At 33.7% G+C, this 26,558-nt stretch overlaps 2 protein-coding genes across 3 annotated transcripts; both read left to right on the forward strand.

Annotated features, from left to right (window-relative positions):
* Nucleotides 1-297: 297 nt before the first annotated feature.
* Nucleotides 298-1,827, forward strand: LOC113497448 (acyl-CoA Delta(11) desaturase-like). The gene is made up of 4 exons (XM_026877001.1): nucleotides 298-510; nucleotides 628-758; nucleotides 887-1,092; nucleotides 1,178-1,827. The coding sequence occupies exons 1-4, from the start codon at nucleotides 333-335 to the stop codon at nucleotides 1,662-1,664; spliced, it is 1,002 nt and encodes a 333-aa protein (XP_026732802.1). The 5' UTR covers nucleotides 298-332; the 3' UTR covers nucleotides 1,665-1,827.
* A 9,139-nt stretch (nucleotides 1,828-10,966) lies between these two features.
* LOC113497268 (acyl-CoA Delta(11) desaturase-like) lies at nucleotides 10,967-24,866 on the forward strand. Of its 2 annotated transcripts, none has more exons than XM_026876743.1 (5): nucleotides 10,967-11,098; nucleotides 19,204-19,428; nucleotides 20,763-20,893; nucleotides 23,679-23,884; nucleotides 24,135-24,866. In XM_026876743.1, exons 2-5 carry the CDS (start codon nucleotides 19,209-19,211, stop codon nucleotides 24,637-24,639), a joined length of 1,062 nt encoding a protein of 353 aa, XP_026732544.1. In that variant the 5' UTR covers nucleotides 10,967-11,098; nucleotides 19,204-19,208; the 3' UTR covers nucleotides 24,640-24,866. The 2 variants fall into 2 exon arrangements, with proteins under 2 accessions (XP_026732544.1, XP_026732543.1); XM_026876742.1 differs by lacking the exon at nucleotides 10,967-11,098 and adding an exon at nucleotides 18,964-19,070 and having other exon boundaries at nucleotides 24,135-24,720.
* Nucleotides 24,867-26,558: the final 1,692 nt, after the last annotated feature.

The raw sequence follows: 26,558 nt of genomic DNA on the forward strand, positions 1-26,558 counted from the left end.
CTGGCTAGCAATTCTGCTATTTACAATAGCCGATTGGTTGTAAATTGGCACTATTCGTTTTACTCTAAGCATTTTCCAACACAATAATTGGAAATTCAGTACGTTGTTAATACATTCAATTTCTAATTATTGTATTTGCAAAATCCTTAACAGAATAGGAATATTTCATTTCCCTTTTATGCAACTTATAAGGTCTATACGACACTGTACGAGATTTTTAAACATACATATATAAGTAAGTGATCGTTGCATGGAAACGGTGCAAATAAATTCATTATATTTTAATTTGTTTTTAGATCCGCTTTGAAATTAATACATATGTACAAATAAATATGGATGCGTCCAGTGAAAATATGAAAGCTACCAACAAAACAAATGACATGGCAGTGCCTTCTCCAAAACTTAAAATATTTTGGCCCAATATTATATTCTTTGTTGTTGTTCACATCGGATCATTTTATGCTATTCGTTTAGTTTTTACGAAGGCTATGTGGCAGACTAATCTTTTTGGTATGTATTTTTCTTTTTTGCCCATAGATCATAGTTCGTCAGAGTCTTGTACAAATTATAAATACTTACGGCATTTCAGATCGATCAGTATTTTCAAATTACTTTTTCTGCTTTCAGCGTATTTGCTGTTCGTATTTTCATCTGTCGGCGTTACGGCTGGAGTGCACCGGTTGTGGTCGCACAGAGCATACAAAGCGAAGCTACCCTTGCGCATCTTTCTGTTATTTTTCTATACAATGGCTTATGAGGTGATATTTTCAAATTTACGATGACGATTTACTTCGCATAAACAAGTCTTTTTTGGCTTGTGTCCCATATCTTTGCTTCTACATTCTCTACATTTACCTAACCTTCACTTTGCTTGTATATGTTCCAGGGGTCTGTGTTACACTGGGTGCGCGACCACCGTGTACACCATAAGTACTGTGACACTGATGCGGATCCCCACAACTCAAAGAGAGGATTCTTTTTTGCCCAAATAGGCTGGATGTTGGCGAGAAAACACCCAGATGTCATCGCTAAAGGACACACCATCGACGTTAGCGACATACTAAGCGATCCGTGGCTACGGCTGCAGAATAAGTAAATACTGTTAATTTTACATTTGGGGAAGTGTACCATCGAGGTTTATTTTTGCCCAAGGAATAATCTTACGTTTCATTCCCAGATATTACTTTCGTTTGGTTTTCGTCATCTGCTACATGGTGCCAACGTATATTCCTACTCTATGGGGAGAAGAAGCATGGACTGCATTTTTGGTGGCTGGTGTTTTGCGACACCTGGTATCAGCGCACACGATATCTCTTATTAATTCGGCAGCTCACATTTATGGCACCAAACCCTACGATAAAAACATTCGTCCCGTAGAAAACATGACCGTGTCGCTACTTGCTACTGGTGAAGGTTTCCACAATTATCACCATACTTTCCCATGGGATTACAAAGCAGCTGAATTAGGAGGATATTCGTTGAATTTTGCCACGTTTTTCATTGATGTAATGGCAAAAATTGGCTTAGCATACGATTTGAAAACAGTATCAACTGATCTAATAGAGAAACGTGTCAAGAAAACTGGAGATGGATCGCACCCGGTATGGGGGTGGAATGATAAAGACATGCCTGAAGAGGATAAAAAAAGTGCTATAATTTTCTAAAACAATACTAACTGCGATGTACATTATCATTAAGGATGCTACCCCGTTTCTGTAGTGCATCAGAATGTTTGCTCAAACACATGAAAATTGCTTCTATGCAACAATGGAAAAATGGTGTGCGTCCCTGGTCCGTTGGATGATAGGTTGAATAGCCTCACTTCAACTAAGTTATTGGTGTATTTTCTTACCCTAACATAAAATTGCTTATTAACTAACATTATGAGTCAGGGTTACTTGAATAAAGATACTTTCTATTCTACTCTGTAGTAGTAATAGTAACAACTGTTGAAATAGGTAAAAATACATTTTTAAATGAATTGATTATCTGTTTGATTATAGCTATGACTATATTCACCTTATCTATAGAATAAAAAGTTATAGATCAGTAAATTTTGTCATATACAGCCTACAGGTACGACACCAAACCCTACGATTAATCCAGTTAAGAACATCGCTCTATCTCTTCTAACCACTGGTTGGGTTTTGCACAGCAAGTACTAAACTTTTCCATAAGATTACAAAGTGAAAAAAAGGGGAAAAGCAGAAAAGGGGTTTGTGAAAAGCGTTCGAAATAATACAAAAACAAAGTTTTTTAAATGTACTTTAATGACTAAGATGGTGGTAATGCAAAACATTGTTAAGTATTAGAATCATAGATATATGTAACAATGGTTAGCATAAGATAAAACTTAATTTTTTTATCTTCTTCGAAGTTTTACTTTCCTAGTTTCAAAATAAAGGCTCTACAATTTGACATCCATAACGTCTAGGCGTATAGTCAATCAAGTATTGACGCTCTTTGCAAGAATGGGTTGGTTGAGTTGTTAACCTAGCCCTAGTGTGGTCGTTTGGGCTAAAGTTCAGCCATTTCTGGACCTAAGACATAGTAAACGAACAAAAGGGAAAATCTTACAACGACATATGAGTGCAGAAAAATAACGTGCCTCATCTACAGGTACATACAATGTGCTGTATGATCACTACCTTAAAAATCGACCGACTTTTTATTTCCATTATTCCATGTTATGTCACCGCCATCTAGCGGTGATATGTAAAGACACGTAACTGCTTAGATGCTACAAAACAGCGCACTTTTCAAGGTAGCACAGAGTTAGTCTTATTCGGTTACTTCACAGTATTTCCGCCCGATGGCGCTAGCTAATTTATAATTAAAGATTGTTTTGCAAATACTCAAATCATGAGATACATGGACAAAAAGTAGGTCGGGTTGTTTCCCTGACAGACAGCAATAGTCAATCCAATGTCATCATCATTCACTTAGATCATCTTTCCATCCAAGTTATAACAAAATATAAGAAAAAATATCTGTGTTTATATAATGTATAAAATTCCCGTGTCACGATGTTACCGTACTCCTCCGAAACGGATCGAGCGATTTTTATGAAATTTTGTATACATATTGGGTAGGTCTGAGAATAGAACAACATCTATTTTTCATACCCCTAAGTGTTAAGGGTTGCTCACACTAAAAAAAAAAATATTTTATTTTTGGAACGAAATGGTTTGTTTTTATTTTTTTTATAATAAAAAATGAAAAAAAAAATCGGCAAAACAACGTTTGCTGGGTCAGCTAGTTATTTTATATATTCTTAAGTAGAATAAATAATTATTAGTTAGATTTTTCATATTCACGAGAAAACAAAAAAAAAAAAATAATTTAGAAGACCGTCAACGTTGAAGAACAGTAACTCGAAGATGACATGTATTTCGTATTTTAATGTAAAATACAAGTTGAACCGTATGTGAAATTAGTAGATGGCATCCTCCATAAATAATATTGGTAAATGTCAGGACAATTAAGAATATAGTCACTTTGGTTATTTTTATGAAGACATCAAGGGAGTATTTGGGCGGTGATCAGTGATTGTAGGGTCAATAGCATGTTCTTTACTGTACATATTATGAATGGTCGCAATGAACGGACAGCGCGTCGGTGGAGTGTTTGTCACTATGCTTGCCGTTTGTTCTCTTCAGCCAAAGGTCGTCTCACATAGCGAGCGGCAAAGCTGGGAAATGCTCAAAATTATTTTTCTGCTATTAATATAATATATTGTTCTGATTTTTCGTCGCAGGGATCGAACCTGTAACACGTAGCGCACAGTGAGTTGACCTTTACCACTCGGCTGTGTACCGGATATACATTGTATGTTCGATTTTTATTGTAATCATTTGGCCTTCGTGATAACGTATTTTTAGAAGTATTTATCAGGCAAAATGGGGCGCTATTTCTAAAACTCCAATTTTTTGCCCGTTTGTCAATCTATATCTCTAGAACCGTTCAACATTGAATTAACAAAGAATACGTATTTCTATTGCAGCTATAACAACTAAAAAAGAATGAAACAAATAAGGAGCTCCATAAAACTCATTTTTTTAGGATAATATAGATAATGTAGGTTGTTGTTGATGTTTTTCAAATTGAGACCTTTTTACGACGCATCTGTATCAAATTTATCTAAAAAGAAAAATTTTTCTCAATATATGATTTCTCTGAAGATTTTTATATGACTTTTTAGAGCACACCACCTTATTAGTATCACTACAGCTGTTGAAGCAAAAATCTGCACTATGTCGTATATAAGCATAATAATATGCTATGTAGAGTCGCGGAGAAAAAGGCATGACCTATTACCCATTTCACACACGGTCACAATATATCATTCCGCATAAATTAATACCGAAAATTGCATTTATTTACATAACTATTTAAACATGAAAATAACGTGCCAAAATATAATGAGGTACACGTGAATAGGTCGGCCTTGAAAGCATACAATAGGAAAATTTCAATTAGACTTTATTTTTCTTAGTTTAGTTTATCTTCTTTAGTTGTTGTTAGCAATCATACTGTCATCATTATTAGGAATAGGATTTTTTACCTGTTCTGCCAATTAGTTTTACATTTTCAGTCACTTTTGTCAAAAAGCTAAAGCGACTAGATAAGTACGAAGATCTCTGAAAAATGTATACGTCAACTAGCCTTGCAAGAATGAATGCCTCGTGCTACTTACAGCTATTTAGTTCCATCTAAAGAGTTCCCATCAGCCTATTTTTAACGTTTAAATATAAATTTGCAAAGGTAGGCGTCATAGATAAAAAAATAATTTACCTATACATCATATACACCAACAAACCATAGACCATATAGGCCTAAGGACTGTAAGTTGTCGTTAGAATTTTCTAGACCTGACTTGGCAAACAACAAAGATAGTACCGAAAATATGTCCGTACACAGGGATTTAGCCCATTAGGCAATTGACGATTTATTGCGAACGTGAGCCGTGCAATGGTCAATTTAGCAATTTGTGCACAATACAAACGCATCGTATGATGTATTGACTAAATTTGTAAGATTGTAAACAGTCCTACTGACTTCTACGGACTTCCAGAATCCCGTTAGTCATAGTTTTTTTTTTTGTAAGCAAATTTTTTTTTTTTTATACTAAATGAACACTTCGTAATGTTACAAAAGTTCGTTGCTATTTCGTTTCTTAGAGTACTAAAAATAAGATCTGAATAACATCACTTTGTCAAATAATTATAAGACTTAATACCATGCCTGTGGTTCAAGAAAAGCTAGGCTTAATACAACGAATACCTTAATCAAAGTCTTAGGAGTAATAAAAAGTTTCAGAACCTGTATATATGGTACCTATTAATAATAAGTAGTCATTTTCCAAGAACATAGTTTTCTCAATCACGCACATCACAACGTGTTAGGTTTACAGATTACGAGGTCATGTTAATCAGATCACTTTCCTTGAACTTTAGAACAGCCCATACATGACTAGTTGACAACAGAAATTTCTACTAGAATCTTCTTTATTTATTTGATACATATTTTGACGCACACTCAAAACGGTAAAACAGCGCAAAATATCAGAAAATGTCACGATCACGATCTCATGAAAGTAGAATAGTCATAAAACATATAAATTAATAAGTACGTAGTTTTCAATTAAAATCAACCCCACCTTTAAAAACTAAAAACTTAAATCACGAAAATCTTAAGACCTTATTATCTATGATGTGAAAAAACATCACACTTATAACCCAACAACGTATTACTATATGCTTCATATACCTACAAGGTAAGACTTATTTGCTACGACGCGACAGTTTGGCACACTTTAAATCAATGCATGGACACGCCTCTACGAACTCATACCCATTCATAATAAATCACGAACAGACATGGAAATGTACCCAATAATTACGAATTAATGATGCTTGTACAGAACCAATGAATTGCAGATTGAACCTCCTTTGTTTATATTGTAGATTAGGTGAGCCTCGCAGTTTTCTCCGAGTTCTTTCCGTTTTTGTAGAGCTGAATCGAAAGGATTTGATTCCCTTTCTTAATGGCAATTGAATCTGAGATGAAATACTGAATCCGACTTATGACTGAATACTGCTAATTTTATTTGTCGGAAGGAAATGGACAGAAAAGTCTGTCAAGTCCGTTGTTCAACGGCAGCAGAATTGCCTATCACGGTTCATGAGATTCAGTCCGATGACGGACGGCCGGACTGATAACGAAGCCTCAGTAATCGGTTCCTTATTTCACCAATTGGGTACAGAACCCCAAAAGTGAACAAAAAGCAGAATTAACGAATAGTCTCAACAATCTTTGTTAAACCGTCTGCCTACATGCAGTCTTACTTTGTAAACATAATTTGCGTTTATATTTAGTTACAAAACGTGATTTACGTAACGTATAACGTTCTAACGCACATAAGAAGGCAAAGCTTATCTATTGCACTCGAGAAGTATCTGGTTGCAGCAAGTAATTAATTAAAGGTTATCATTTATCAAGCGATTCATGTAAAATGTGTGAAACGTGCTGAAGTATACTTGCACCACATTAAAACATAAACGTGACTGCTAATAAACTACGGAACTATTTTTAAATACTTAATTAACTATAACTTTTTCTGGTGATTTTGTTTGCTTCGTTTATCAATAAAAATGTTAACCGTACAGCTTAATAAATAAATATACCTACGTTAAGACTCTATTTATGTGAATTGGTGAAATAAGAAAATATGTTTTTAAATTTTAGGTTATAAGTCTACATATATCCCATTTGAGAGACGGACAGACAGCGAAACTCTGTAGGATTCAGTTTTTACTATGTTTTTGGGGGACCTTAAAAACTTATTATCATCTGTTTTATATCAATGCTTCTGATGCTACAAATAAATGCATAGGTTAAACTTATTATGTGGCTGCTATTTGCAGGGGGTTCAAAAGCAGACACTGAAATAGAAATGCTCCTTACGTTATAGCCACAACTTTTACTTGTCACCCAACTTATTCATCTTAAGTCAGCTTTCACGAAGCAAGCTCAAGTTATTGAAGGCAGTAAAGCTACAGAATATTAATATTTGAGCAGTCAATGTTTTATACTAAAACATATTTATTTATGGAACAAATAAATCTACGAGGATTCATTCAAATAAATTCATGATAGGATTTCTCGTGAGGCTTTTCGCTATTTATTTGTGTGACGAAAAAGGTTTTCCAATTGAAGTCTCTTTAGGTTCGAGAGAGATGTTAATTACGGCTGTTGTTTAACACGTGGGGATAAATCTTATATCTATATATAATAATATATGTAAAAATGAATTGCTGTTCATCAGTCAGTTCAGATTTCAGTCTTGAAATATACGTGGTAGACCAGAAAAGGTTTAGACGGTGAGAAAATATGGAAAAATTGCAGCAAAGATAAAGAAACTGCAAAAAAAAACCACGAGATTGTGTAATACGCGGGAACAGCTAGTTATATAATAGATTTGCTTCCTCATTAAGAGATGTAAACAAGGAGTCAATTTACTAGGTCTCTTAGTTCCATGGATCATGGGAATCTCATCCTCTGTGTCAACAGCTAACTATGTGTGAAACAGGTGTATACCGCAACGTATGCGGGTGTTAAAGAGAGAGCCGCTCTACGCTGGATAAAGCGCAATCTTGTTTCTGCAACCATTATTATATTGCTTAAGATGTAGTGGTAGACCCTCAGGTCTTAGGTAGGTACTTGAAATTAATTTTCTGTACTTGGACTTACGATGTACCTTTGACAAAAAAACTGGACGTACTTGGCACAAAAAATGAAATCAGTTGTTCAAAATGCGCAAATGTGTAGGTCAAAAGTTATTTTCGGTGTAGTTTTTGTGATTTTAATGTTTTTTTTTTCTGGAATTAATTTACATAATGCTGTTGAATAACTTCTAGAATACTGTTATTTAAGTTTTTAATATTTACTTCAGTAGAGACCGTGTAGTAGTAGAATATAAAAGTAACCATTATTTTGAAAAATACATTAATACTCTATCCTTGTAAAAATCATTTTTTCTTTTCTGAATGTATTTACCACTAGGTTCAAATCTTTCAATGTCCTTGATTGACAATTATTTTAATGCATTTTTAAGTTTTATATTTCTTACTAAAAGATGATTTTTATCCTCTTTATATTCCTTAAGTAAGGGAAAACCTATCCTGCAGTAAACAAGCGGGAAATTTACGAAGTAAACTAATATTACACAATATTGATACCTTGCCTTTAAATACTTTTTCCTCTTCGACTTACAATATAATATTATTAAGCGATTAATAATATTTATTTGTATCTACATATTTAGATTTATTTTACTGTTAACTCGTCGTTTGTTGTACAATAATTTGTTTTGTTTTTTTTCAAACTGATCACCAAAGTAACGTTTAAGATAAATGTAGATATGATTTTGCACGAAAGGTATCTAAATGAAAGAACCTACTCTGGATAAAATTCGGAATTTCGCTACTTAGTTAAAAAGTTCATAGGTATTAGCAAAACTTGAAAACTGTTAAATGATGTAACGGTTTATTCACGCGTATTTATCGGGGTAGCCCGACTAGTTTCGGACCCAACCGGAGTCCTTAATCATGAGAAGACGCGGCGGGATCGCCACTCGCGATCCCGCCGCGTGACGCGCGAGTAAACCGTTACATCATTTAATAATGAATCAGTCTCACGATAGTTATTATAAAAACTTGAAAACTATTTCATGAAAGTGCATATAAACGCCCCACAGCAGCTGGATTATGACCTCTACCCATATAAAGAAGCTTTAAGGCATTGATCACCACTCTATCCCACTACGGCGATTCTAGATTTCAATAATTCCGTATTCCTCATGATGATTTCTTGTTTTGATTTCTGTAAAATATTTTTGAATTTTGAGTCAACTACTCAAAATTCAAAAATATTTAAGTAATTGAAATACTTTTGAGTGTCAAAAAAATCTTTTTTACCCCGGCTCTTACTTCAAAACTACTACTTACTAAAACTTAGAAAAGCTAAGTGAATGATCGATGCCTTATGCACAATCAGTGACCTAAGTTTAAATTTTCTTTTTCTGTGCCTAAATCCCAAAACGCGACACAGCCGATAAATACACCAAATTATAATAGCATCAAAGCCTACAAGAAATTTAAATTTACACAAAAGGACATTTAAGTGTTTGTGCTTAATTGTAAAAAACGAAAGCAATAAAAACATTTAGTAAAAACTAAAATTTTATGACATGGAAATTCATTTAAAAGTTACTTTATACGAATACGAGTTGTTGAAGAAAAGATAACTCTTCTTCAAACACAGCCAAAGTATGAAAATGAATGTTATCGTAAGGTCCGCTTTTTATGTATTTGCGGAAGTGTTCTTTGGAAAACGACAACGGGAACCTAAAAAGTAGTCTTTAGAAACCCGCCATGCCTCTTCACCTTCCTTAGACCTTGGAAACCTATGACGACGTAGCCTGAAAACAATTCCACGTGGTCTTTGACAATAGTGAATTGAAAAGATTGATTCTATTTATTTCTGAACATAACTTTGTTTATTACGTTTGCTGTTTTAGACTACCCAACAGCCTATGAAGGACTCACTATACACACCCCGTGATTAATTCGCAGGTATTATGGCCTCCTCATACTGCTTAAAACCGTGAAAGAAAATTGACGGTTCATAGCAAGATAATTATTTTGTAATATGCACCTGAATTCCAAAAGATTTTTATGCTACGACCTTTGACTTGAGAGTCCAACGTTCATATAACAAATGTAAAGCTACTGTATCAGCAAGAAAAATACGCTAAATTTTATTCCCTTATTTTTGTACTAGCTTTTGCCAGCAGCTCTACCCGCTACTAATCGAAAACGATGCTATAAGAACATGAAATCTATCCAGGTTGTAAACTGTGTTTTTGCGTCGAAAAGTAACAAGCTGGGGGTGCTTGTTTTGTAGGTATTTACAAACTTTCGCGTTTATAATATGAGTAGGATTAAGGGGAACTACATAGCTGAGAACGTTATGTCACTTTATTACCATAAAATACCATTACTAGTATAAATAGACAGCAAACAAACGTTTCAGATTACTGAGGCTGATTACTGCAGTGATTTTAGATGATAGCGAACATTATGTCCAATGAGCTAATGTCATTTTGTTGTTTCGCAAATACGTAGATAGTTGACATTTTACTATTATTATTGCGTAGTTTTTCGAAAAGGAAACGTTGACAGATAAACTAATATACTGTTTTCTGTCAAAATCTCTCTACTTCATTCGAATTATATAGTAAAGTTTTTTTGTGTTTAAAAAAAATGTGAACTACCACTTTTTTTCTCTCAATATTTAAGTATAAGCGGAAGGAGGTTGTACTATGTACCTTCTAGAAAAACTAGACTTAGATTTAAGTTTCTTAAATGGAAATTACAGCTGTTAAAGTTTCGAGACAAAGTACCACGTCATCGGTTTTTGTTATTGTTTCTTTCATAATATTGAAAATAAATAATGAAAATAAAAAATATTGTCTTACTGGGTACCTGCCTACGTGCCTTATCTGACGAAGTACATACAATTCAAAAGGTAACCTACCGAATTTAAATAATTCCCAATATCAAACGTGCATTAATATTAACCTTTGACACTAATTTGTTAAAATAATAAGTATAATGAGAGAAGCGTGACTTTCACACATGGACTGATAAAAATCACGTAAACGATCATTCCCTGCACCGTGGAAAAAAACGAATAGCGAAATAATCCTTCGTCCTATCTCAAGTCATACGTTATGATAGCTAACTAAGGTTGGAGCAAAGGTCAAAAAACAAAACAGTTCTTCATGAGATCCGCACGGGACTGAATTTTGACCCTTCAGTGTTCGAGTGACGTCAGAGGTGCGCGCACGCCGGTCTTCCCGCGTCGCGTATCATACCAAAGTCGCATTTGTATATAACCGGTCGACAGGAAACTCGACCGCCAGTCTTTTGTGGTGCGTCTGTAATCAATCACATCTTACGGGAAACCCACTGGATGTTATAATTCGTGGATTTAACGCGATTCCTTACACTTACATCTTTCTAAAGATTACCAGGTAAGCTTTATTTTTTTTTAATATTCCAATTAATTAATAAAATTAAATGCAACTTTATACGTTTTCACTTAAGACTTAAATCTTGAATTCATTTCCACGTAAATCTTTTCGGTATTTTTGTTGGCTTGTTATTATTTTCAACTTATCCCACACTGAACTGTTTTTAGAATTTGCAAATTGTTTACTTTAAATCGTATTGTTATTTACCAGTGTATTGTATGAGGAAGTAATTACTATGTGAACATTAAAATAACGACATTAGTGAGTGTTGGTAATTTTTTTATTTGACTAAAAACAAGTTTCAGTAGTTTATTAGCTATTCAGTTGCCCCTGTCTTGAATATTTTAGATTGCTGACTTAAAATTTTAGGCACTTTTATTTATAACGTGATAGTCATTACAGTAACATTTAATGAGTCTTAGTGTAAAATCCAGTCTCAAATTTTTTGTAGCATAATTTCCGAAATAGTCGTGGTTATCTTGAAAACATGTTTTTCTCGTCTTTTTACTTAAAACGTTCTTTTTTTTTTAAATACATCCTGTTCATGATATCCAACGCGCCTTTATACAAAACATAAAATCAGGCATTCTATGTATAATGCCTTGACTCGCTGTAGCCTTTCATGAGCAAGAGTATAAGAATGTAGAAGACGATAGTTAATCTAAGTATTTCAATGCAAACATGAATTACATTCTTACTTACATTTAAATGCTAATAAAAGACTTGTTTGTGAAACAAAAAAGAGGATACAGTAACGCAGAAAAAAATTAACATTCTGAAGGTAAAATAAAAAATGTAGGTCAATATTTTTTAAGTTAAATATCACAATAAACTTTCGTTCGATTTTTTATTCATTTTGATCAGAAAAAAAGTAATATTTAAACCGATATAATTTCATATGATATGATATAATTGAAATTATAAATCACAAATTCATTTAAAGTTATGAGTAAGTAGATAGTATGTCCTGCATTGTTTTTCACTTTATTTACTTTCTTAATAAAATTAGTTACTGTTTCACATAATTAATATGCGTACCTAATAACAATATAAAAAAGTGAATAACTTATCGTCGCTATTTGTCTAATTAACTTCAAATATAATTTGTTTTTTATTTTGATTTTCGGGTTATCACATTTCATCAATGGTTCTACATAGTTTTTCTCCCTATTTGTAATACAACTAAGATAATTCGCACTATGCTGACCAATCGTCAAAATGTCTTTTGGCTGATAAGAAAGTAAAAGCAGGTTTTTACTTTTTTGAAAGACTATTTAAAGTCCAAAGTCTGAAAAAAGACAATGTTTAGATATCCTATTCTGTCATCATATGAAATAGTGTTCAAGAGGTGCAGAAAGGACTGAACAGATATTAGAAACGACGTTATTTTAACAACATCGATAGAAGTAACAGTCAATTATATTTGAAATACGTTATATTCTTCTTGTAGTAATAACCGAAACCAAAAACTTTCTTCTTTGGCCACTTTTTGGCCTCAAACGGGATCCATGCTCCGACACCTGGCCTTTTGAATTTTAATCTATCTATCATCGGCTATTAATCTACCTTTCCCAAAGTATCAAGCATACATTTTAGTATTTACGGATAAGAATATTAAATTAAACATCCTAATTAGTACAATAACGTGTCGGTCTGATTAAAGTCGCTTGATAACATACTACTGACATAATGGCTTCGTCTGTCGGACAACGTGAGATCGCAAACTATCATCTTTTATTGCACACAATGCCAGTACTGTCGTGATCGGTGGTCGATTGTGATCGCATCATATAACGGTCACGCCACTCCCGCGCACCCGTCACCGAGAGCAAATAAACATACAATTGCTAGACGCGTTCGCTGAATGAATGAAGGGAAATGTCTACAAAAGGTACTGCGATTCTAGTGTCTTTTAGCTTATATTCACCTCGTGTTAGGAGTTTTGGAGGTATGCTTTTACTAGTCTTTATTCCTAGCAGTCAAAAAAGTGTACCAGCTTAGTCCAGATTTTCAAAAAACTATCGCAATAAGGAGTTTAAGCTTCACGAACGAATTCGACAAACATTCTAATCATATGCATATAAAACACCTACACTCTGTAATAACAGTCATTTTTAGTACCTCCCTATACGAGGATTGACCCCGCAGAACATTGCAAAAAAAAAAACTGTCATTGCCGTTGACCTATGCACTCGGCTATCGATGCAGCCAAAATTACGAGAGGAAGAACATTCTATTATCACCACGCTCACTCAATGCCACTCGATAATTTCAAATACCTATGCAGTGTCAACGGTTTATAAATTATTCTTATTGATACGGTTAACATGCTCGTTATTGCATGTCGAGGTAACAATATTTGTAATGTTATTAAATTGATAGTGGAGTCAAAATAAAAATGAGTTAAGACTAAAAAAGAATGAATCATACTTATCAATAGGTATGAAATGGTAAATATAACAAGGTTGTTTGCTATTCGTTACTTCGAAATGATCTAGAATGGAGGTATGATGGCTGATCTAAGTCACAAGGACAGTATTTCCTTAAATAAAAAACAACATATGTCTTTGTTAAAATCGATTTATGAGTGTTTCTAATATTTTTATTAAAAAAATTACCAGTTTCAAAATACATTCATCTATAAGCATTCAAAATGTCATTACCCAAATATTAATTCTTGAACAATCGAAATGTAACTATTGTTCAACTCATTGTATCGTAGTTAATTAATTCAATTTTAATTCGCACCGTTTTCAAGTGTCATGGTCACCAGTATATCAACTGTAAAACTGCGATAGACTCGTTTTGAAACAGTTTTTTTTTCTATGTGGAACATTTTTGTGAGCCAAATATGTTCTGCCAGACATAATTCAAACGTTGGTAGAAGAGTAAGCATAAAGGCCGTAATGGTTAACAGACGACTACTATGGCCAATAAGTAGAATAACGTCCGTTCACGAACAAGATGCGTGCATCAATCACTCTTTGCTTAGTTGTATTGGATGGATCTCGGTGACCTGCTAGTCTCACAGCAAGTCCATTTACCTAACAAGATCAATATAAATGATATGGAAACTATTGCTTTAATCAATTTTATAATTTAAGATGTTCTTAAATTTAATTTTCGTAATTCTTGCATTTGAAATGCTTCTCACTGTATGCAGAATATTGAAATTTGAATTTCAAGGTCACAATTAAAATTTAAAGATGGAGTTTGAATACACACTCAAATATTATTATAGCATTTTATTTTTTGCGGTTCTTGTTAAGTCTTATACACCGTGATTTCTTAGTCGTCTTACAAAAGCAGCCCAGTTCATGTATCCAATGACTAGAACACGTTCATGATAAAAAAATAGGTATTTATGAGATTTGAAAAAAAAATATCGTAGTTTTAGAAACACAGCTCTGTTCGAGTATATTCTGTAAGAGTATATTTCAGATGTCTCTTGTTTAATTTTCTTCGTACTTATTATCTTAGTTGATGAAAAAAAAAAATTCGCGCCTAGGGTTATTTTACGTCGGATACATGAACTGGGCTGCTTTTGTAAGATGACTAAAAATCACCGTGTATAATAATATGTTGTTTTATATAATCTTTGATTTTTATTTTACCATCGTCGTATTAGGGAAATGTCAAATATTTGTAAAACTATGCTAGTTAGCAAGTTTAACGTAAGTTAAAAGAACTACGTAGTTTACCTGAATTAAAATTCTAAACAAACACAAATTATTCGAGAGAACCGAGTCATTGTATACTAAAAACGTAATACAAATACATTAACGAATTTGAGTACTGTCATCATGATTTATTTAATTAGAATGTGTTAAGGCTGAGTTCTAAATATTTGTTTCTATTATTATTAAATATGTGATCTATTGACAAAAATCAACTACTTATCTATACTCTATACTTAATATATAAAGCTGAATAGTTTATTTGTTTGTTTGAAAGCGCTAATCTCAGGAACTACTTACTGGTTCAAATTCTTTCTGTGTTGAATAGACCATTCATCGAGGAAGGTTTTAGGCTATGTCCCATCACGCTGCGACTAACGGGAGCGAAGATAAAATGGAAAATGTGGAAAGAAAACATTGAAAATGATTCATCCTCGAAGGCTTCCGTTCAAAAATTCCTAACTTATATCTTCTAACCACGCGGACGAAGTCGCGGGCAACAGCTAGTTATAATATATCACAACATAAAGTCAAGACATTTTCAAAGAAAGGGGTTATATATTTATTCATATGACCTACGAACAAAAAAAATAGAACACATTTTACACTAGATACGAATACAACTATATATCTATTAAAATAAACAGCTGCTACAAAAGTACATTGCAAAAATAAAGTAAATAAATAAGAAGAATTATACTTAATTTGCAAAGTCATAAGGCATTTTATCAATTAATCACGTATTTATCAACCAGAGACTAGAGATGACGTATTATAGATTTGCGTGCGTGTTGTTTGCGATAATATCATTATTTGTTTAACTTGTCAATTTGTTGCGTTGCGTAAATACGTCATCGTAAATTATAAATATTATGGTTTAGAAATATTTATTTACATTTGTTATTTACGTACCTTAACTGAGATTATTTTAATCATTGTACATAGAATCAGCCAGACTCTTTTTCTTAGGCCATGCTTAAAAAATAATAGGAGAAACCTCAACTTCATTTTTTTTTTCATTTTGCTCCAAGTTTCGAAAACAACAGAAAAACGAAGGTTTTTAATACATTGCGGCTTACATGTGTGATTGGATGTTGGGAATACAGCTTAACTGTGCTTACCGAGCGAGCCACAGGCGCGTGACGTCATAACGGTGTTTTTCTCGTCATACAATAGCCGTAGCCACTACCTTATTCCCTGGATCAGCCTGCATGAACAGGAGCTTAGTGTATCAAACCTCTTTACTAAGAACCTGTGCTCTTGTAGACGCCATAGGCCACTAGGATACGTCAAAGAGAAAACAACTGTAGTTAACATTACAAGGATTCCAAGGACGCACGAGTCGATTAAAGAAAAAAAAAGTGCATTTTTTCTTAACCTCTTTATTTAAATAAAAGCAAATTCATTGTTACTGGATGTTATTCCACAGGAATAAAACGAATAAAAGTTCAAAAATAAACGTTCTCAAACCGTACTCTTAGAAATACTCTAAAGAAGGAACTGCACTAAAGTTTGGAAGTAAGATATGTTCACTTCTTTGCTGGTTCTATTGTTTAACTATCACAGAAGTTTGTTATTATTTGAATCCTTTTGAATTTAAGTTAACTTGAACCTTCAGGAAGTTACTGGATATTTTAATATGTTGATCAACTGTCTAATATACCTTTAAAGTTATTTAACAGGTCATTGCCAAAGAGTTAAACGAACACGTATTATATTTATATTTGAACATAATTAAGGCGATATCCCGATCACGCAACATGCCCGCTAACTATGAGCCTTCATTTGTTTCACATTATAGACCTACGTTTGCACTTTAACCTCGTTTTGGTAAATGTCAGATTGTCAAATATATGTTGCCATGGAAACGAGCTAACACAACAAAAACGTTGGCTGTGGTTTAATTAAAAATTGGAATTAAAATTGATATTCAAACTTTTTCTCGCTTTTAATACTTTTCACTTGACTCGGTGGACATGAAGACTCAAAACCTGATCGTGATGTATGCAGTAGGACAGACCTGCACCGTCAGCTTTACCTTACAACGTTCGATATTTGAATCCCACGATATTCTCGGTAGCTATTCAAATATGTGAATAGACTGATTACTTTTGTGTCAGCTCGAATATTATATAAAACTAGCTGACCCAGCAAACCTTGTTATGTTATATGAAGAAAAAACCGATGTTGTTCGATTATATTATGAGACCAGCCCAATATTTATTAACCTACACACTAAATTTCATGAGAATAGTTCAAGCTGTTTCCGAGAAGTTCAATAGCGTACACCATTACATGAGAATTTTATATATTAGATGTGCTAAACAGCATGTAATTTTTAAGAAAACATCTTTTGATCTTTGTGTGACTATCACAAATCAGCAACAGGGTGTGCCTCTGCCAAAAATAATAAATAATATTTCAAATTGATATTGGCTTAAAATATTTTCTTTATTTTTGAAATTTAGCTTACAATACCCAATAGTAACAGTAAAAATAATTTTTATTTTATTTTCTGTAACATTACGGCAAAACGTTTAGTAGGTCGCGTTAGAATAAAATGCATCTGACGCCAAAGACCCATTTTCACCGCTTGCATTCGTTGGATTTCAAGTAATTTCAACCGATATGAGGTAGCGCTATTTTAGGGTTTTTTTCTTTTCTATCAATAATTTATGCAAATCTTTTTCAAGTTAAAACCGGTTTAAAATGTCCAAAGGGACTAAAATCGAGAGCCATTGCTCATCACAGTGTAGCTTGCTGAACACTTAAAAAATTACAGAATATGACTCAAGGAGCCCTCTGCTCTATGCACGAAGAGAAGTTTGTCTGGAATGACCATTGATGATTACACTAATCTATATCTATACTCTATACTAATATATAAAGCTGAAGAGTTTGTTTGTTTGTTTGAACGCGCTAATCTCAGGAACTACTGGTCCAAATTGAAAAATTATTTTTGTGTTGAATAGACCATTCATCGAGGAAGGCTTTAGGCTATAAACCACCATGCTGCGACTAATAGGAGCGAAGATAGATATAATGGAAAATGTGAAAAAACAGGGCAGGTATAAATCATAACTTATAACTTCTACCCACGGGAACGAAGTCGCGGGCAACAGCTAGTTGGTTAATACCACACAAAAAAACTGACTATCCATTTTATTTATAGCTGATGCCAACTTTGTTGCAACACAAGTAACAACTTTTAAAAAGTCGACACTAACCGAGGTCGATATGTATTTAAATCTCTACAAACGCAACTTAACTGCTAGCATTATAATTTAATTCATTATATACATTATGTCATGTTTCTGTATTGTTACTAAGGACGAAAAAAAAACATTTACCTATTATGTACGATTTTGAATTGATTGTATTCATACATCTATACGAGTGTCAAATTTGTATGTAATTTATTGTGTACAATATGACAAAAGATAATTATAATTGATGAGTAGTAATCAGAATTAATTTTTTTATGGATATTGTTTGTTTTTTTATGAAAAAACTTATGTGTATCGTACAAATACATGCGTATTGGGAATGGTAATGGGAATTTTGAGCATTAATCTCTAAACTAGTTCACTAGGGGGCGGATTCTGAATCTAATATTTAAAATCCAGGTATTTTTACGTTGTCTTGGAATGATAGAGAAGCGATATGAAACATTAAAAAATAACTAGTAACTAACCTCATTTGGGATTGAATTTAAATCCCTTGCATTCAAGTCTATCTATTAATTCATTCCAGTATAAATATATTATGAGACAATTTAACATATTTACTTAAATGCAAGTTAAAGAACAAATGAAGACAATTACTATACCTTCCTGTACTCTTAATTACTAGAAAAGTTAAAACTCGATCTTGGTCTAAAAATACAAAGGTATTCCACCTATTTATTCCCAGCCAGGCCATACATTAGCAACCTGAAAAGCAATTGCGCTCTTTATCTAGCATTCCAATCTCGGAACTGAATTGAATCTCAACGGAATCCAGTTCTAAACTTTAAACCTTGTTTATCTGATCCGAACTTTAGAGACTTTGTAAAAATATAGCCTGGATACCTGAAAACGTGGCTGCAATATTTTTCGCTATGCAAATCTGTTATTTATTACAAATTTTAGGATTAAAGCTAGCCATATCATTAAGATAAACTAGTCTGATTGGAAATGACGCACTTTCGTAAACCGATTTAAATCAGTGTGGAATAAGTCAGTCTGAAGTGTTGCCTCCAGTAGTACAGCTTGTCTCCCCGCAGTTTAGTAACAGTAACACCATCAAAATGCAAAGTGAGACTTCAAATAAGGAAACCATGAGCAAAATTTAAGGAAATAAATACAAGGAAATTTGTATAAATAAGACGTTTAAGTGATGTGTTTGTGTTAATTTATTCTTATGGTATCAATTGTGTTTTGTTTGCAGACAATATGCCTCCTCAAGGGCAAACTGGTGGATCATGGGTCCTGTATGAGACAGACGCTGTGAACACGGACACAGATGCGCCAGTCATCGTGCCACCATCAGCCGAGAAGAGAGAGTGGAAGATAGTATGGAGAAACGTCATCCTCATGGGCATGTTGCATATAGGAGGAGTATATGGTGCTTACCTGTTCCTCACGAAAGCAATGTGGCTCACGGATCTATTCGGTATGTTCTTTGCTTGTTTACCTATTAAATATTGAGCAATTCTAGCAGAGCTGAACCGCTGTTGAGGCCTATGTCTGCGAATGGAAGTTAGTTACTCCGTCATCTTCTAAGTCTGTTTATTGACAATATCAAAAAGTATTATATTTTTCACGATACCCCAGACTGCAAATCTAAGAAAAATAGAATCGCGACGAGTATTTCATTTATTATTTATACAATATTAAATTATTTGTAAAATGAATTCTCTAATTTATTTAAATCTTAATTAAGGTGTACGTGTGTAATTAATGTCATAAACGTGACAGTAACGTGATCTTTGTGTCAGTTACCTTGTTGTTTAAAGTAATTGTTTGTGTGTCAGAGTGTTTGTTTGTTTAGGCAGTTAGGTATTTAGTCACAGCTCTACCAATATAAATAAATCAAACTGGTTTGCTATAGATCAGAGCTGTGTATAATCGTTTTATTTTGAAACACCTGCAGTGATAAATATACCTATATTAGGTCATATTTATCGACATAAGATAAGAAAAGAAAGAATAGAAGGAAATATAAGTTTAATTACCTTAACTGCATACACAATTAATATGGGGAAACACTGCCCACTATTTACATGTGGCGTGACCTAATAAAAATCCCACATACACGATGTATTAATTATTTAATTCATAACGTTTTGTTTTGACTTACATTCCTCAAACAAAGAAATAAATCCCTCAAATATTTTAATACTGGTAACATGAAAAGCTTACGCCATCATATTACAATTTAATTAATAGATACCTAAGTAGTCTGAATATAGATGAAGCGCGGCCATATTTAAAATAGTCTATACGCACATACTACGAGTAATAGGTATTTACGCAATTTACTGCTGTTAAAAATTGGTAGTGTTTTCTCGGCACCACAAAAAAGGCTGTATTTAAAACTTATCGCATTTCATTTAGTAACAATGCCTGATCACTGAGCTAATGAGGTCTGATGACAGTACCATTCACTGCCACCGAATAAATATCTGAGCCCCAATTCTGCTATTTACAATGGCCGATGAATTACTGAAAATTGGCTAAAAATGACCTTTTTTGTATTTTTCCCTACAAAATAATTGGAAATACAGTACGGGACGGCACGCTTAAGGTCAATACAATGAATTTCCAATTACTGTCTTGACAAAACGCTTAAGAAAATAGGAGTAATTTCAAATTTAATCCAACTGCCACTCATTCATCGGCCATTGTAAAATAGCAGAATCGGGGCCCAGTTTACATGTATTGTATACTACATAAAGTATAGTATAGTATTTCACGTTACTTAATATTGATTCTGTTTTGTTTCAGCGTTCTTCTTGTATTTATGTTCGGGCCTTGGCATCACCGCCGGAGCACACAGACTCTGGGCCCACAAGTCTTACAAAGCGCGCTTGCCTCTCAGACTTTTGCTCACACTCTTCAACACATTGGCCTTCCAAGTAAGTAATTTTGTACTCTATACTATATACTCAGCAACTATCACCTCTTTTAGTAAAATTATTATTTGTGCAAAAGAGACGAGGACTGAGACTTCTTCTTGCAGAACGCTGTGATGCTTATGAAACTGCTTTAAAATTACTTTGAGACGTAGTGGAAAACCATCTAAAGGGTCTTCCAGTGACTGTAACAGTGACATGTTACCTACCAACACGTCCTAAAGTAATATTATTATGGTTGTAGAAGCGTGATAGCTAAACACACTATGTAGAGCGGCATCTCTATATTACTTAAAGACGTTTTCATTAAAGCAAAGGATTTTTTTAGTTCTGAATAAACAGTGCTTTGAACTGCATTTGAAAGAAAATGATAGACAATCGACATAACTGCCAAGAGTATAAGGTTTTCTTTATGCAAATATCATTTTTGACAACCATATCTCTGTCACGCTAGTTTTGCTAGTTTAAGTGAGAAAGCTGTGCATATTGATTATTTTAAGGTTTTCTATTTCATTTATTTATCCAAAAACAGAATATTTTTCAAATCAACAACAAACTGTAAGTAAATGTGGCTAGTTACAATGAGAAAGTTATATATGTTACGAAATAGAATGATTTCATACCTAAAAGAGTTGATTTTTAAATATGTTCAACTCAAAACGGTCAAGGTTATATCTTATCGGTCTCGTCACTTTAATTATGTATACATGATTTTGCACGTAATTGTTGTTGTACATACTTATATTTTTTTACGACCAAAGTTAATGTACATAATTAGGGTTACATTTTTAAGAACTGATGTACTAAGGACAAAGTAAGAATATGTAGAGTCCTAAGGTGAATCTCGAAATTTTCAAGACGCTATCTTGTCTACTAAGCACGTGCACTCATAAAAGTTCAAAAGGTTAATCGCATAGATGTGTGCGTTAGTGATAAGATGTTTGCGTGAATGTCTCGTCACAAAACTTTTCCAGGAAAGTGAGGAAAACTACTAGAATACGACTTTAGTCACCAAGGGCACCTTCACCATTATCCAGTTTTAAAAATAGTCCAAAGTCTTAAATGTCACACAAACGATTCGGCTTTATAAACGCCCCAGAGTTCATTGGTTTGTTTAAGGTACAAAAATATATTTTACTGAGGCACAAAAAATAACGGCAACAAACAGTTTTAAGTCAAACATTTAAAGGTAGAATAAACTGTTTGCCTACATCTCATGAAACATATGGTAAAATAAATCGCATGCAAGTAAACGAATTTATACTAAATACGTGATACTTTATTAAGTTAAAAATTAATTGATCCAATTTAAATTGCTTCCTGTCGATTAAGTAAATCGTATTCGATTGCGTATTGTGATTCCGTTGACATATGTAAAACAGCTATACCAAACAAACCTCATTCGATATCCTTTACGGAATCACGTAAAGAAAAGTCACGATGTCCTCATTTTCTATTAACACTGAAAGTTAGGGGTCACGACATGATTGCAACATAAAATATGATAAACGAATGACATTTTATGACATTGAAAGGCATCATGGAACTTTCTGTCTATTGATAGGAATACAAGCACGTTTACCACGTGAGCGAGTGATCGATACGGTAACATGTGCTCGCCACGCGTGAATCTCAGCTATCAGCATCACCTTTTAACACCACTATCGATGATTAACCTCATAACCCATAATTAGTTTATCATTCAAATGTAATGTGATCGATCGGGACTTTCTTTCGCTGACTTTGTTTTATCTACCTTTGAGATAAATTAAAGATTTTTTGTCTGAGAAAAATAAAATAATAATTTACTTAGGCAAGACCTGGTATATTATTTAGTCTTTGAATTGCCTACATGTCAAAACTATTCATTCGTTTTTCTTCAGGATCTTTCTTGAAAGTTTTATAAATAATCCTAAATTTGAGATAGTGTCATCGACCGCCGTTTATAGTTTAAAATAACTATTGTCAAAATATTCTTGATCAATCGTTATTTTTTACTAATTGCAATGAAAACAAAATGTTGCATGAATGTAAAACAATGTATTTTTTTCAAACTAAACGTTACGTAGGCCAAATACTTGTTTGTTTACAGTTATCATAATGCTAACAACTAACTTATTTCTAACGTACGGGTTTCGTTAATTTACGTAAATTTATATCAAGTCCATTGTGTACAAATGTTTAGCTAATTACCATTTAGACAAAAGGAATGTGAATTTCCTTGAAGATAATGAAGAAAAACAAACGCTCTTTACCCAATATCTTATCAAAAATTCTAAGTGGTATTAGTATCCCTGTAATCTGATATTTTAGTAAAATCAGTAGCATTTTAATACTTGATAAACAATGACAAACATTATTCGTAACGAGCATTGCACGTGAGTTTTTTTGACCGATATTAAGGGTGTCGCATATTATTTTTCAGAGATATAATCATGCAACTCAGAGTTCTATTTTATCCTTTGGACCTTTAAATCATTATCAGTCATCACAAATCTTATTTACGATTGAACAAATTCCTACATTATGATCTTCAAATTATTTAATCTTCTGAGTATTAAGTATGTTATAAAAAGGTAGTAAAAAAAAGTTCTCAGGAATACTAAGCGTTCAATGAAATGACAAAAATAACAAATACATATCTATAAAAGTGAATGACCACTAAATAAGGTCCTGAGCAATTAAAGTCTATTAGGTTTGGTTATAATTAACATCAACGGATATGTTGAACCTCCTCTTGAACGATAATGTAGAAAATATATTTATAACAACTTCTCCTTGTACCCAGGACGCAGTAATTGACTGGGCCCGAGACCATCGTATGCATCACAAGTACTCCGAAACTGATGCTGACCCCCACAACGCGACCCGAGGATTCTTCTTCTCCCACGTCGGTTGGTTGCTGGTCAGGAAACACCCGCAGATCAAGGCCAAAGGTCACACCATCGACCTCAGTGACCTTAAGAGTGACCCCATTCTTCGTTTCCAGAAGAAGTAAGTTAATCAAAAGTTTTGTTAGAAATAATGAATTTGTTTTTATCATCAAAAATATCTTAGAGCTCTTATCTAATATTAGTCGTTTTGGTTCATTTAAGTTAGACAAAATAAAAACAGAGTTAAAAATAGACGAACACACGAAAAAAGATAAGTGACTTGTCTTGACGACAGTTCATACTTACCTTAGAAGCAATTATATTTTGATCTCTTATACAATAAGCCTCTAAAATAACAATATCATTTTCAGGTACTACTTGACACTGATGCCCCTGATCTGCTTCATCTTACCGAGCTACATTCCAACCCTGTGGGGTGAATCTGCGTTCAACGCGTTCTTCGTATGCTCGATATTCCGCTACGTATACGTACTCAACGTCACTTGGCTTGTGAACTCCGCCGCCCACCTGTGGGGCAGCAAGCCTTACGACAAGAACATCAACCCCGTGGAAACCAGACCCGTATCACTCGTAGTACTCGGTGAAGGATTCCACAACTACCATCACACTTTCCCTTGGGACTACAAAACTGCAGAACTCGGCGACTACTCCCTTAACTTCACCAAAATGTTCATTGATTTCATGGCCAGTATCGGATGGGCATATGACCTAAAGACAGTCTCGACTGACGTCATCCAGAAGCGCGTGAAGAGGACCGGCGACGGTAGCCACGCTGTATGGGGCTGGGACGATCACGAGGTTCATCAAGAGGACAAGAAGTTAGCTGCTATAATCAACCCAGAAAAGACTGAATAACCAAATTAGTCCATAACACAATTCCATTAGTTTTTAGATCGACGGGTGTATGCGTATTATACCAATGTGAGGGAAATGTGATACCAGTTATATTTTATTTATTTCTTAATTATTTAATTTGACATAATAATGGTTTATCAAGACTTTTAGAATTAATTATTAGATTTTTAACAAAACAATGCCCATCTGTTTTCATTCGACAGAAAATAAAAATAGATTTTGTTAAATTGTGTTTCCTTGTTACCCATCTCTATACACATACATCTTTATACAAAAGGAATAATAATAATGATCCCATAGGACAAATGACAAAACATCTATGCCAAAGATTGATGCTAGAGTTCTTTTACACCACGATAATATTAATTGGGATGCCATAGCCATAACCAAAGTCAGAAACATTTATTATTTTAGTCCAAACAGTCCCTTTTTATTTTGGTTAGGCGTGGGAATTCTTATGGTCACCCTTGTCCTTGGATGTGTCAGACTCCTAACTACTAATCTTGGAGCTACGTCTAACCCCAGTTGGTCTGTGCGTAGCAATGCATTGCAAATCACAAGATCCAAAAGGTCCTATCGTTTAGAATTTATTTTGGTTGCCAACATGGATGTACCCACAAATCTTAGATTTTTTTAAGACCTAGCGAAAACGTTTATACAAAAATAAAAGTTGCCCTTCAAATGTCGTGATTTTTCAAAGTTCATGATTTACTTGTAACATATGTAGGAGCATCGGCTGACAAAACATTGTTAGACAAGTAAAATGGATTCCCAGGCTTTTTTTAGACAAAGTTTCTTATATGTACCAACTAAGATAGAATTTTTCGTGACACATTGCGTCATTGCATGTTTTCACTTGCCCTATTGTTGGAAACACCTGTTTACTAAAATCCAAACTATTTTAGTGTCCAAAGCCAAGCTAATTTCGTCTCGTACTACATAGTACGTGTACGCACATTCTAATGTCATTTGAGATTCATTATGAAAGTGTGGGCGCGGCAGTTTGATCACAAAGATACATTATGATTATGACATTCGACACAGTATGGGCCATTTAACATATTAAGGTTTTTGAAAAGGCCAGCTATAATTATAATAAGCTAATAAAATTGTATGAAGGGCATCTTTCCAGACTGTTTTAGATTAAATTTCTTTTGAAGTAAGAAGTAATTAATTTGTTTACGAAAAACAACGAATAAGAAATTAGAACCGTTAATTTCATCCTACTTAAGACCGCATGACATAATAATATGAAGAAAGAAAAAAAGTAGACATTTTTTCAGTCATAATTGTTAAAAATAACGCCAATGACGCAATGACATGAGTATATACCCACTCGTTACATGAATGAACGCTTGCTCCAAGTTAGACCGTCGCAGCGGATATTTTGGGAGTGTTTGCAAAAAATGCAGAAAAACTGCTTCAAAAATTCAAATTGGAGAATTTTACACAGACATGGAGACTGCGATATTCATTTTGTTTAGTTCCTCTTTTCTTTACATCGTTTTAATATGCACACACATTATAATTCTCATTGGAATAGTACTTTTAAATTTAATAATTTGTAGAGTTGTTGGATTGATTTGCAATACCTGAGCTTTTGTCAATTACATGTCTTTTATTCTATCCTTCTTAAAACTCATAATATTAACAAAACGCCTTTCTTGGTTGTATGTCGCATCTTACTATGACAGGCTGTAATTTCAATTAGGGGTGGCCGTATGCCTGCACTGTATGGTTGCCGTCAATTTGACGGCTTGTTTAGATCAACTCAATTACTTTCTTATTCAGGGTGTTCTTTTTAGGAACGAAATAATATTATTTTCTTTTATGCAACTTATAGACTTTGTAGACAAGTCCACAGGTCTATTCGCTGTACTACTGTCTCTTGTTTTCCTTTTTATGACTTTTTCCCTCTA

The sequence above is a fragment of the Trichoplusia ni genome, chromosome 9 (assembly GCF_003590095.1).
Source record: "Trichoplusia ni isolate ovarian cell line Hi5 chromosome 9, tn1, whole genome shotgun sequence".
NCBI classification, from domain to species: Eukaryota; Metazoa; Arthropoda; class Insecta; order Lepidoptera; family Noctuidae; genus Trichoplusia; species Trichoplusia ni.

What these genes read in the sequence shown, in the direction of transcription:
- LOC113497448 (XM_026877001.1), top strand. Translation starts at nt 333, where the DNA reads ATGGATGCGTCCAGTGAAAATATGAAAGCTACCAACAAAACAAATGAC. An exon ending in TCTATACAATGGCTTATGAG is followed by an intron (nt 759 to 886) that starts GTGATATTTTCA and finishes TATATGTTCCAG; the next exon opens with GGGTCTGTGTTACACTGGGT. An exon ending in TGGCTACGGCTGCAGAATAA is followed by an intron (nt 1,093 to 1,177) that starts GTAAATACTGTT and finishes TTTCATTCCCAG; the next exon opens with ATATTACTTTCGTTTGGTTT.
- LOC113497268 (XM_026876742.1), top strand. An exon ending in GTGGCTCACGGATCTATTCG is followed by an intron (nt 19,429 to 20,762) that starts GTATGTTCTTTG and finishes GTTTTGTTTCAG; the next exon opens with CGTTCTTCTTGTATTTATGT. An exon ending in TCAACACATTGGCCTTCCAA is followed by an intron (nt 20,894 to 23,678) that starts GTAAGTAATTTT and finishes CCTTGTACCCAG; the next exon opens with GACGCAGTAATTGACTGGGC.